The sequence below is a fragment of the Passer montanus genome, unplaced genomic scaffold (assembly GCF_014805655.1).
Source record: "Passer montanus isolate IOZ18808 unplaced genomic scaffold, ASM1480565v1 scaffold47, whole genome shotgun sequence".
Classification (NCBI taxonomy): Eukaryota; Metazoa; Chordata; class Aves; order Passeriformes; family Passeridae; genus Passer; species Passer montanus.
In genome coordinates, this window is record NW_024369596.1 from 6,915,572 (window position 1) to 6,928,075 (window position 12,504).

Here is a 12,504-nt window from a genome sequence, read left to right on the forward strand (position 1 = left end):
CTGGTTTGTTTTGCAGGGCTGGATACTGGGAGGTGCAAACATACTGGGCATGATGAGAGTGAAGCAGCAGAGCTGCATCTCCATAAATCCATCTCATAAACTCATGACTGGGTCTCATGAGTTGTAACCACTGAACACGAGGAGCATTTTGTAGATATCTTGTATTATGCCAAGGCAGAATAGTTTTTCCAAACATCACAAATTCCTCTGGCTGCTGTGGGGAGACACAAACCATTCTGCAGATGCCACCTGCTAATGGCAGAGACCCCCAACCCCCTCTGAGGAAGGGGACAAACCAAGTTAATGGGAGTGCTGCAGGACAGGAACAGGTTAATTGAAGAGCAAAAAGGCCTTGTGAGATGCTCTGAATTATTTCTGGTCTTTTGTGAATTATTTTCTTTTAGGAAACAGCCCAAGCATCACTATTCCCATTAAACAGCCAGGGGAGGGCAGCAGCTGCTGTTGGACTAGGAACAGATCCAAGCTGGATGCAGTCATCTTCCTCCTACCGAGCCTCGAAAGCCAGAGGTTTTTTCCATTCCAGAGCACAGTGAAAGCACAAATGAAAGCTGACTCTGGTTTTAAAAGCACACTTTGCTTTTGGAATTGGGATAGGGTTTATTTAATTCTTCACAGCTCTTATTCAAGTTGTTGTGTCCTTTCCCCCTCTTTTCTTTGGCCCCTGTCACTGTATGGCAACAAAACACCTTTTTCCTCCACAGCACCGGGTGTCTGGAATAGTTTCTGTTTGCCTCATTAACTCCCTGCTCCCACAAACATCCCAGGACTGTCAGCAAAGCACTCACTAATTTGTTTTCCAGCTCTGGAGCACATTCTTTTCTGAAGTATGAAGGTCAGGAAAGGAGGAGAGATCCAGCCTATGATTAAGGAAGGAAATACAGTTTGAGTTCATTTCTGCATGAGAATTAATGATTTTAATTTCAACTAGAAACAGTTTTTAAATAGTTTAGGTACCCAACAAGGTATGAAGGTATCTGGATCAGCGGTACAGAGATGGTTTATTACATAGAGGTGCAACCTTAAGCCATCCTCACAGTTATTTCTTGAGGGATGGATACTTTAGGACAGTCCTAGATGGAGACTTGCTTTTAATACAACATTAATATCAAACAGTTGTTCTGGATCATGTTTTTCAGCAAATAATATTTGGACTTGATGATCTTTGAGTTTTTCTCCACCTAAACCATTCTATGATTCTATAAATTGAGTTAAAGTGTCTCTGTACTGGACCCATTGGCCATGCAGCTGGAGTGGGCTGGGAGTGTGCTTGTATCCATATCCACACTGATTTTAAAAAGTGTGGGATCCCTGGGTGGTGTCTCAGGGATGTTTTTTTTCTTGTGTAACTGTAGTCTGATGTTTGATTTTTTCACTCAGGTGTCCTGTTCATCCACGGTTGGAAGAAGCTGCTGATCCTGCCCTTCTCTTACAAAGGAGCCCGGACAAAACCTCCAAAGCAGCCAAAGATCCTGGCAGCTGCTCTTCCTGCAGCTGGAAAGACAAACCCTTCATCAGGAGCCAGCACAGCCCATCCACGAGCCACTCATTCCTGGGGCAGAGATAGGATCTCTCACTGCCACCCACACAGCCACTTTTATGTGAGGCTGAAATGAAGGTGTAGCAGCAGAACAAGCCCTACCTCTGCTTTTATCACCTGCTTTACCTCCTGTTGCCTGTTTATGAAAGCTGGTGTTAACATTCGTCATAATAATAATAATAATACTTTTCACTTCCCAAACAACCATCCGTCTACAACACTTGAGCTGCTGGCAAACCTTTAATTAGATTGTGCCTCCCACCACCCCCAGGAAGGAGACAAACATTATCACATTTTTTCATTAGCACTGAGGCTGATGATGAACCTTCGGGGAGAAGATGTTGCAGTTACAGCTGAGAGAAAAAGAAAAATCCAAAAATAAGAAATCAAATTCAATTCAGGGTTTAGCTTGAGGAGCTGAAGGGAGTCAGACACAGCTCTGCCACCCTCAGTCTTTTCCTAGGAGTAAGTAGGGGTATATTCCTAAAGAACTGAAATGGAATCCCATCCATTTGTGGCTACAGTGATTTTAGCATGCATAAGTGGAGTTTCAGTGACCTGCTAGGGGATTTTGGGGCATTTGGTATCTTTTCTTCCAACCACTTGTCAGAGTTAAATCCTCATTTTTCTCATGGGGATTGTTTAAAAGAAACCTCCTTTTCTCAACTGTTTAAGGCACTGAAAACTTCCTTCACTGTCTATAACTTAACTTACCCTTTTTATAGAGGCTTTCCCTCTGGTCTTTACTCTTTACTGGCCCTTTATGGAAACAGGCATCTCTGTGTACATACTTTCCAGCTGGGCCTTGTTCTTCCTGTCACTCTGCAGCTGCTGCACTCCCACTTCATCTTTCCCCACTTTCTCCAAGGGCTTGACTCCCACTGCTTGGGAAGCAGCTTCTTGCCCTTTGGGGTAGTGGTTTGTAGGGGTAGGTGGTTGCAGAAAGGAAAACTGAGCTGAAAGAGGTCCCCTTCAGCAGATGGTGCTGCTGCAAAAAAGGTATGGTTTTCATCCTGCATTATCTTCAGGGGTAGCTCTGTAAGGAAGAACTCCCATGAGGGTTGTATTTCTCCCTATGCTTGGATTTAATGTTGTAACTAGTTCCGAAGCTTAGGCGTGGGTAAAACTGCCATTTGTGGAAGCCCCTTTGCTACTGTGAGCTTCCCAGGACCCTTTTGCAGGTATACTCATCCCTGTTCCACTCATCCTGCTTCTCAGGCACCGTTGGAAGTAAGCAGTGATGGGTGTATGGCACAGCCTCTTTTCTCTGCCTTCCTCCCACTTGATATGAAGATAATGGGAATAAAAGGCTCCTGGCTATGGCTTGGTGGCTTTTCTGGCTGTGCTGGACCACAGCCCATCACCCTGGGGAGGTTGCTTTGCTTCTGTACTGCTCCAGCCTTGGGTTTCTGTGGGTTGCTGGCTCTGGGTAGGGCTGGTCCTGCAAGCTTGCTTGGGGTGGGTTTGGCAACACGAGTGAGAGAAATATACAACTTCCTAGGAGAACTGCTGGTTTGGGAATGTGGCTGTGCCAGGGTAAGGGACTTGGGCAGGGCACTGGGGTGATGCTGAATGTTTCTGCATCATCACCTCAATATTGTGGAAGGACATGAGGACACTTGGGTGGCCTGAGGTACTTATTTGCCTGAAGCACTTGCACTGCTCATCTCTGCAGCCATCAGTGGGATGGGCAGCAGCTTCAAGGTGGCTTGTGTTTGTGGTTGCTTGGTGAAGGGCAGTGTTGTTGTATTAGAGAGGAAAAGAGTGGAAACAGACTGCTGTGTCCTGCCTGTCCATCTTTTGGGGGAGAGAGGGCCATGGCCCCCATTTCTCAGCTGCTGTGGGCTGGGAGGTGAAGGTCACGAAGGCTCTGCTCTGGTTTGCGAGCTCCTGGCCCAAAATCTGTCCTCAGGCAACTTTTATAAGATTGGACCCCATAAAAGGGTTATCATGTTCCTGGCAACCCAAGTCACAGACTTCAGCAGAGCCCTGTCAGACCTTACTGCCACCTTCTCTCTGCTTGGCTCTTTCCCCAGTCATCCCCAGCCCCATCCTAACAACAGATACACATAGTTGCCATGGGAACAGGAATTGGCTGCTTATTCTGATTTTTGTGGCAAACTCCAGGAGAGTTGTTGGCTGTTTTTTTTAATAGCAGGCAGGAGGTGGCCCAGGTTGTGAAAGGTGGTTGACTCAGGGTGCTTTGAACTGGCCCACAGGATGTTCAGCTCCAAACATCCTGTCTGAGGGGCACCTCCCCATGGTGGCTTCTCCTTTTATCTGCCTCTTCTGAGTAATAACCTCCTTGCTGACACATCTGGAGAGAAAGAAGGACAGGCAGGAGTCACAGGTAAACTCTTCCATCTGTCAATTGGTGAGCAGCTGTGCCGTGGGATGGACATGGCTGCTGGAACTTGGAAAGAAGGAACATGGGGAGAACATCCATGAGAGGCAAGGGTTCAGTGTGATGACAGCTGTGAGTGGGGCTGGTGGAACTGGTGCTGATGGTGCCAGAAATCTCTTGCTTTAGCCATTTTTATGGGGGATTATTGTGTTTTGGAGCTGCTTGATAGCAGAGGATGGAAGTTGTTCAGCCTGAAGAGGAGAAGGCTCTGGGGAGGCCTTGGAGCCCCTTCCAGTGCCTAGAGGGGTCCCAAGAGAGCTGGAGAGGGACTTCTGGAGTGTCAGGACAAGGGGATGGCTTCCCACTGCCAGAGGGCAGGGATAGAGGGGATATTAGGAAGAAATCCTTCCCTGAGAGGGTAGGGAGGCCCTGGTACAGGATGCCCAGAGAAGCTGTGGCTGCCCCTGGATCCCTGGAATGTCCAAGGATGGAGGAGGAGTCACAAAGAGAAGACTCTCCCAAATGTCTGCGAACAGGTGCTGAGCTTGTCCTCTGCACACAAGCTGGCTGTCCTGAAATGCTGATGGGTGCTTGTAGAGAATGCTGGCATATCCAGAGGGACAGCAGCAATCCCCTCCGCTAGAGCCAGTGGGGTGTCAAAATCATGGATGGTTATGGATTTGGAGCTGCAATGGCTCCAGGGGAGAGCCTGGAAGTTGGGCAGGAATGCTGTCCTTCCCAAGCTGAGCCTGAGGAGGCTGTGAGCAGTCAGGCACGGCTCTGGAAGGACAGCAGGCAGCTCCCAGGGACGACTGAGCAGGAGCATCACAGCCTGGAAGCTCTGGAGGGAGAAGGGCAGCTCAGGTAATAACTTCTGTCTGCAGCCATATTTCAAGTGCTCTGACAGACAGAGCAGCTCCCAGGAGAAATAAATAACCTGATGTCTCTGCTCTTTGCTGGCTGCCACTTCCATGAAGCTAAATGAGCTTTTATGTGAGTGTGAGCTCCAAAGCTGGAGTGGGGAAAGCCAGTGGGTCAGGGGTGTCAGGGTTGGGTTTGTTGGGCTGATAGAGGGGCTCTGTGAATGTGGGGGTTGTTTTTCAGTGCTTCAAATATGTGAGCTGTGCAATCAGACTGTTGCTTGGAAACGTCTGGTTTTGCTGGCGAATAGTGGCTGTTTTATAAAAAGAGTTTTTTTTTTTTTTTTTTTTTTTTTTGGTGAGTGAGTTACATGCAAACTGCTGCTTGTCTGATGGTGCTGCAAGAGGGATACCCCAGGACATGGCTGGATTCTTAGAAGTGTTAGAAGTGTTCAAGACTAGGTTGGAAGGGGCTTGGAGCAATCTGGTCCAGTGGAACATGTCCCTGCTCATGGTAAAGAGATGAACTCTAAGGTCCCTTCTAGCCCAAACCATTCTGGGGTCTATGGTGGCTGTTGAAGAGCTGTTTCCAGTTGCTGGAAAGCAAAGGATACTTGTGACAACTCCCCAAAGCCTTGCTGGATTGGGCTGCAGAGGGGTTGTGAAGCAAGGGGGTCGCTGGTGCTACAAGGAAGAGTGAGGCTGCTCTGCTGGGGAGAGGGATGGTCAGGGTAGGAGATTCCAGGGACAGCTCTGAAACAGCAGATTGGGTCTGCTACTAACTCAGGCCAAGGGGGACATGCCAGGTGGATGTGGGGTGACAGATGCCCAGGTTTATCCTGGATGCTGGTGTGGCTTGGAGCAGCCTCTGGGGCTGCAGGTGGGACACGTTTGTCATTTCTGGGCTCTGGGGTATCTCTGCTCTCCTTCTCGCCTCCACTTCATGCCAAATTAATGTTCCTGACGTGTCTCTCAGTCAGGGTGCACTCCAACTTTAGGCTGTTGCCCTTGCAGTCACAAGTAGGACAATGGTAAAATTTGGTTATGTATCATGCTGTTGTGCTATGCTTAAATGCACTTTATTGTTAAACACTTCAGATGTAGATGTCTGTGCAGGGAAGATAAGTGTCCTGGCTGGAGTGCCAAGGGTATAATCAAGAAAGATGTGGGTTCTCCTGGGGCATCAGCCACCTCACCCTAATGCAGGAACCCCAAATAGAGCAGAGAGTCATCCCTGATCCCCAGCTCCTGGATGGGACATTTCTCACCTACCTAAAAGGCTGTTTAGTATTTTCCACCCTGAAAGGAAACCTTAGCATAGATTTGAGCCTTTTCCAGATTGCCAGTGTTGCAGAAATGCAAAGCATGACACTGGTTTCCACGTTCCAATCCTGTGTTTGCCACACAGAGCTGAGCCAGTCTGACCCATGCTGGCTCTGCAGCCACAACCTGACCTGGAACGTCTTGCAGAGCTCTTCCTCACCTCAGGCACTCGCATGCCACATCCTACCCTTGTTTTGCAGTGCCTAATTACTTTCTAGTGTGGGAGGACTCGGAGAACGTGCTGGAGTTGTTCATCCAGCCTTTGTGATTTGCTTTGGTATTTATAAACACAGTGAGGATGTGATCTGTGATGCAAGGGCAGGTCGGTGTGGAAGCTTTGGAATGAGTAATGCCTTCCTCTGTGCACATCCAAGCTGCAGAAAAGCACCGGAAACCCATGAGAAGGAGAAAAGTGAGTCCTCCTTAGGTGGTAGAAGCTTACAGAGAGCAAGGAGCTCTAGTGGTCTTTCTGGAGGGAACAAGACCATCCCCAGGTAAAACAATGCTAGAAACAGTTTGATCATTATTTATTCCTTTCTGTGCTCGCTACACTGGGATTTTTCTAAGGAATTTTGTTATGGCTGAAATACTTTGCAGGATATAAATTTGCTTTACCTTTGCTCCTCTCCATCCTACTTGGTTGGTATTCTGACATTGATCTGACTTAGTCAAGGCTTTCTTTATGCTTCTTTCTAGAGAGAGGAAATCTCTTGTGTTAAATCACCACTTGTGTGCCACACAAAGGTTGTGTGGAATATGCATAAGGCTCTTTTTCTAAATGTTAATGGTTCCTGGGTTGCCTCCTCCTGCAGAAAAAGCCTTCACTGGCTGGAGATCCTAATCCAGCACTGGATTCACGCCCGGGTAATTGCCTAGTTTGGAGCAAGTTTATGGTCTAAGGAAATAATTGTCATGTTGCTTTTTATTGGTAAAAACTTGGTTGTGCTTCCTCTTCTAATAGCTGTTACGCTTTCTTGGACACTACTGTATTGTTTTCTGGCATGAAGTTCTGATGATTTTATACACAGCCACATGAATACATATATACACACATGTACACAGTGGCAGTTTCCCTGTGCTGATATCCCACTTCTGACATTCCCTGTTTGCACCTGAGCCATGTGCACCTGCTCTGTTGCGATGTTGATCCCTGGGGATGCTGAGCAGCCCAACTCCCTTGGGGATGCTTTAGGTTGGTCCTCAGCCATTGTTTGTCCTTGCAGGTCCAGAGAATGAGCCCGATGCCAACAACTTTTTTGGGCAGTGCCCTCCGGGGCACTTTCTTCTTCGCCTTTGGCCTGTGGTGGTCGGTGAGGTACCCCCTGAAGTACCTCAGGAGGAAAGGGGGTGCTGAGGGCCAGCCGGGCCGTGGGCACACAGAAGTCTTCGAAGGCGCAGTCAAAGCTTTCTTTGCTCTAGTAGGTAAGAGAGGGTGATGATGAGTCTGTGCCCCAATATCTACTAGCACAGCAGCAACTCTCCCACAACACTGGGCCTGTTTTAGGGGGAAACATCTGGTATGGGAGGGCTTAGGGACGTGCTTGTCATACACCCTGGATGAGGAGCTTGCTGTCGTTCTCCTGGACAACACCACCACAGCTCCACACCTGCAAAGGAACATTCCCTCAGGCTTGTCATTTCCCCATGTATAAGGAAAAGTGACCTTTTCTCTCTTTGTCCAGGAATACTGGTGGAGCAGTTTGTCCCCAGTGGTCCCCACCTGCAGCTGTACAGCCCCAAGACGCACAGCTGGACTGACCTCACCCACTGGCACTACTCCACCATCTACCTCTTCTTCCTCCTCTCCGGCATCACAGATGTGGTCTCACACTCCCCACTCAAGCTGCCCCCTGGCTTGGACCGGCTCTCGCTGTCCCTGGCTCTGCTTGTGGAAGGTGAATTGCACCTGGTGCTAAGGGAGGACACAGAATAAGGAATTGCTGCAGTGCTCATGGGTGTGACAGCTCCTGGGCAGTCTGGGGGCCACTAAGGCAGACCTGCAGGGGGTGTGGATGCACGATGACACTGGCTTTGTGACAGTCACCCCCCTCCCTGCTCCTCCTAAAGATGGATATAACCATAGCTGGATGCCACAGGGGATGCTTGAGGGATCTGTTCTTCTCCTGGGGGCCAGCAGCTGTCTCACTCTGAAGTTACAAAAAGGTGTAATCCTCCCACCTCGGTTGGATGCAGAGGGACAGATCCTGATACAAAGCTCCCCACCATCTTTTGAGCTCAAGGTGCCCATCCCTGTTCTCCTCCTGCAGCCCTGGCTGGGACACAGGGATCCCCCCATGTAAAGGGGCTCAGAGACCTCCACAGGTACAGGGGTTCCTTGGGAGCATAGCTGATCCAGTGCTGGGGCTGCCTGCTGATTGCAGAGGAAAGGTGGTGACAGCAGCTGGTGGCTCTCTGGTTCTTCCCCCCAAGGCAGATCATGGAGCCTAAGAGTGAACTTTCAGATGATTTAAAGAGAAAAATCCCAGGGTATACTTTGCTAACACAGGGTGGATCTTGGCAGGTTTGCTCTTCTGTTTCCGTGACTACAGTGATGCTATGCTGGACCAGCACCTCCACTCCCTGCTGGCCATGGCCATCTTTGCCGGAGCCTTCTGTGCCCTCCTAGAGGTATTCCTCCGAGACCATATCATCCTGGAGACATTCAGGACCAGCTCCTTCCTTCTCCAGGGCTCTTGGCTTTGGCAGGTCAGTGTGTATCCAGCATTCTCCTCAGTTCATTGCACCCAGGAAGGCAAGTGGAGTGGGGTTGCCCCTGTAGGCACATCTGTTGGGGTTAAACTTCTAGGCTGTTCAAATATATTTGTAAATAAGAAGAGGAAATGAGGCTCAGTGCCAGAGCTGCCATCGTGAAGTGCATGTGTAATGTAGCAGCATGGACAGACCTGAAAATGAATGGAAAATGGAAATTGGAGCCCACAAGGGAAGGAAACCACAATCATGAATTTTTATTAATTTTATTAGGTCCATTTTCTTCCTCTGTTTGTTCCAAGTAACTGGAAACATCTGGAAATCTCTCATGTAATCTCCCAGCTTTTGGTGTAGGAGGAAATGCACAGACTGCCAATGTCACCTTTTGGATGTCACCCTTTTCCAGGATGCTGGGCTTGCACTGCAAGCCCTAAGGATTATCTGCAGAGAATCCATCCCCTCCTGACATCTTTGTGTCAGTGGCTGGGGAATCCAAGGGCAGTGTCCCAGGTGTTGCTTGGGGTTACAGTGCCTCTAGTCCACAGTCAGCTGCAGCAGGTGGGGTAAAATCAGGAGGAAAACAGGAGGGATGTGCTAAAGCCTGACTTCTCTTTCATCTGTGACCAGATTGGGTTTGTGTTGTCCCCTCCGTGGGGAGGACCAGGCTGGGACCAGACTGACTCCAGCAACCTCTTGTTCCTCACCATGTGCTTCTGCTGGCACTACATGGGTGCTCTCGCCATTGTGGCCACCAACGCTGCTGCATCCCGCTGGTATGAGGGGGTCCTGACACAGTGCTTGGGCTGGGATGGCCAAGAGCAGCACCCAGATCCAGCAGTGGGCTGGGAAATCCATGCACCAGTGTCTCAAGGGATAAGGAGTGTGGGTGTCCATGCATATCCAAACGTGGCTTGGCTGGAAGGGGTGGGCTCCGTGCTACCACAGAGCACCCTTCCCAAGCAGGGTGGGGTAGCCGGTGGTTCTCACTACCCACAAGTCCCTGACCATTGTCACTGTCTCTCCTGCAGCTGCAATGAGTCCTGCCAGCTGAAATTTGGGGACATCGACGTAGAGTTGGACTGTGGCCTGTGCCTCCACAGAGGAAAGAAGAGCTCCAGTGGCGCCTTGCTGCCGGAGAGCAGCTTGGATGACAAATGAGGCTGTGGTGTGCATGGAAATCTCTTCCCTGGTGGTTTGGAGCTCTTGAGATGAGGTTTTTAATTAGTCTTGATAAATTACAGCAGCACTTGACAGTGGAGCATCAGAAGTAGGAAGCAGGACCCTGAGGCAGAGCGTGACAGGAGATACCAAGTCTTTCCTTGTGCATCCCTTTGGTAGCCACAAGCTCTTAATTCTCTGAGCTGCAGCTCAGGCTGCAGAGTGCAGGACTAGTTTGCTGTTGGAGTCCAACTGGAGTGGCAAATCTGACTATTTTTTCTAACATTTTCCCTTCTGCTTCCTCAGAAGGGAGCCAAGCCAGGGTTCAAAGCTCCTTGTGGCTGTCGTTCACTCTGATGTTAATGGAGAGGGTTTTGTACTAAGCTGAATGTACAATCTGTGATCACCAATAAAGTGCTTTAACACATCTCCATGGATCTCTTGAACACTGTGCTGCAGACTGAGGTGTTGGGGAAGATGATACAGGAAAGCCTTATAAATATAATTGCCTGGCAAAAGATTTTGAGAATATGGAAACTATAAGTGAGATTGAAATGAAAGCAAGCTTTGAGATACCTTACTTACTGAACAACTGGAAAACAATGGTATGGCCGGCTGAAGGTAATCCCCATTTGATGAAACAATACCCTCTGTTTGCAGACAGGTCCAAGGGTCAGACCAGACCCTAGTAGCTTAGCAGAAGGGGTCCAAAAAGTAGTTTTTTAGGGTTTAAAATGTAACACAGTATGGTAATGTAGTGATTCTTATAGGCCGTATGTAAATGCCATAGGATTTGAGTCTTGTATTAGATTGGTTAGTAAGAATTAGAATATTCAACACAGAAGAAGATTTATTGTATTGTAACGGGAACCATTCCTTCATTCTCTCTTCATTGTCTTCATCCTTTCTTTACCACACTCTTGCTTTCTTTCTCTTCATTCTCTCTTTACCACACTCTTGCATTCATTCTCTTTACTCTTCCTCACTCTCTCTCTCTCTGCTGCTCTCTTTACCTCTCTCTTTGGGGCCTGCTCCGAGCTGCAGCTGGCAGCTCCAAGCAGGGCCCCTGCACCCACGCCCTCTGCAACAAACCACAAGTCCCAAGACCTGGCTTCAGAGATCTCTCGTCTGCATTTGTCCCGGCCATCCTGACCCCCTGCACTCCTACACTGAGACAATGTGGGCACAAAATGGTTTGGGCAGTGGATGAAATATCTGAGGGGTGGGACTGTGTATGATTTAATGTGGATAAATCTGCCCAGGGAAGGGTGGATGGAAAGGATGGAGGGTAGCTGCTCTCCTGCTTGTTTATCATCAGAAGCTGAGTTAGGCACATGAACCAGGGGATTGGTGTGTTCCTGGGAGATGGGATGTTTGCTGGGCAGGGGCTTGGCTGAGAGACCCTTGAAGCAAAATGATGGTTTCAGCTGGCTGGGGGTGGATGTATGGATGGTCTTGGGAAGTCTCTGAGAGCCCTGCAGTGATTTCAATTTTTCTGCAACACCTTTATTCTCTGCTTGGAGCTGGTCACTTCCAAACAAAACCCTCCAGTTAGGGGGGTCTGCCTTGCTGTTGGAGTCTCCTTTTTTTTGCAGCAGAACAGTGTGGGGAGATCCTGCTGGCAGGGAGATGGAGAACAAAACCAAGTTTAAAAGATAGCATTAGGAGGATTAGTGAAAGACCATCACTAATCATCATCCAAAAGTTCATCATCAGCATCTAAAATGTTTGTGCCACGCCCTTGGCTGAGTGCTGGGCTGGGTGAACAGGGGAGCACCAGTAGCACTGATTTTATTATCTTCCAACACATTTACTGTATTCCCCTAAGAAATGCAAGAGACAATTTAGTCTGAACACATCCCTGATGTGCTGCACAGGCTGGGAGGAAAGAAAAATTCCTCCTGCCTCAGACCAGTTGCGAGTCTCAGCTCCATGGGGGCTCCCTGGAAGAGTGAGTACTGCCTATTTAATTTTTTATTTTGCATTTTATTTTTATTTTTTATTTGATTTTTGGTTTTTGGTTTTTTGGGTTTTTTTTTTGGGTATTTTATTCTTATATTTTCTCCTTTTGGAGCAAGGCTGTAAGAAGACCAATGCTTTGTGTCCAGAGAAAAGCCTCAAGGAGCTGAGAAAACCAAGTGCAGTACTTTGGGGTCCCACGTTTGTCAACCACACACAGACGATGAAGCAGGCTGCCCTCCTGAGCAATGTTTTCTCCAGGACCTGGTTGCCTTTAAGTCAGGCTGATGTGGAAATCCAGTACTGGAGTGAGAGCTTGCATTGTGCTCCATGGAGGTGATGTGCTCCCATTATTAATAATCCTCCTGGGACTAGAAGTGGGGTCATTGTGTCAAGTTGTTATAGACTGGCTGCCACTAATGGGAAGCTCAGTGCAGAAGTTACAACCTGGTGTACTGAACTTGAATTGAAATGAAGGGGATAAACAATCTCTTTTCCCTTTGATCAACTGATGTTACGTTTTTCCTGGGTTTTTTTCTGCCCAAATGTTATCTTTGCAGTGTTGAATCTCTTACTGAGGGTTTGGCTGCATC

At 48.4% G+C, this 12,504-nt stretch overlaps 1 protein-coding gene across 1 annotated transcript; it reads left to right on the top strand.

The window, feature by feature from the left end:
* The first annotated feature begins 6,445 nt into the window (after positions 1-6,445).
* On the top strand, positions 6,446-10,372 carry LOC120508396 (transmembrane protein 45B-like). Its single transcript, XM_039721951.1, has 6 exons — positions 6,446-6,579; positions 7,309-7,507; positions 7,768-7,980; positions 8,607-8,791; positions 9,422-9,567; positions 9,823-10,372. Exons 2-6 carry the CDS (start codon positions 7,318-7,320, stop codon positions 9,950-9,952), a joined length of 864 nt encoding a protein of 287 aa, XP_039577885.1. The 5' UTR covers positions 6,446-6,579; positions 7,309-7,317; the 3' UTR covers positions 9,953-10,372.
* Positions 10,373-12,504: the final 2,132 nt, after the last annotated feature.

Coding starts and splice junctions, on each gene's coding strand:
- LOC120508396 (XM_039721951.1), top strand. CDS start 7,318: ATGAGCCCGATGCCAACAACTTTTTTGGGCAGTGCCCTCCGGGGCACT. Junction 7,508..7,767: donor AGCTTTCTTTGCTCTAGTAG/GTAAGAGAGGGT, acceptor CTCTTTGTCCAG/GAATACTGGTGGAGCAGTTT. Junction 7,981..8,606: donor CCTGGCTCTGCTTGTGGAAG/GTGAATTGCACC, acceptor GGATCTTGGCAG/GTTTGCTCTTCTGTTTCCGT.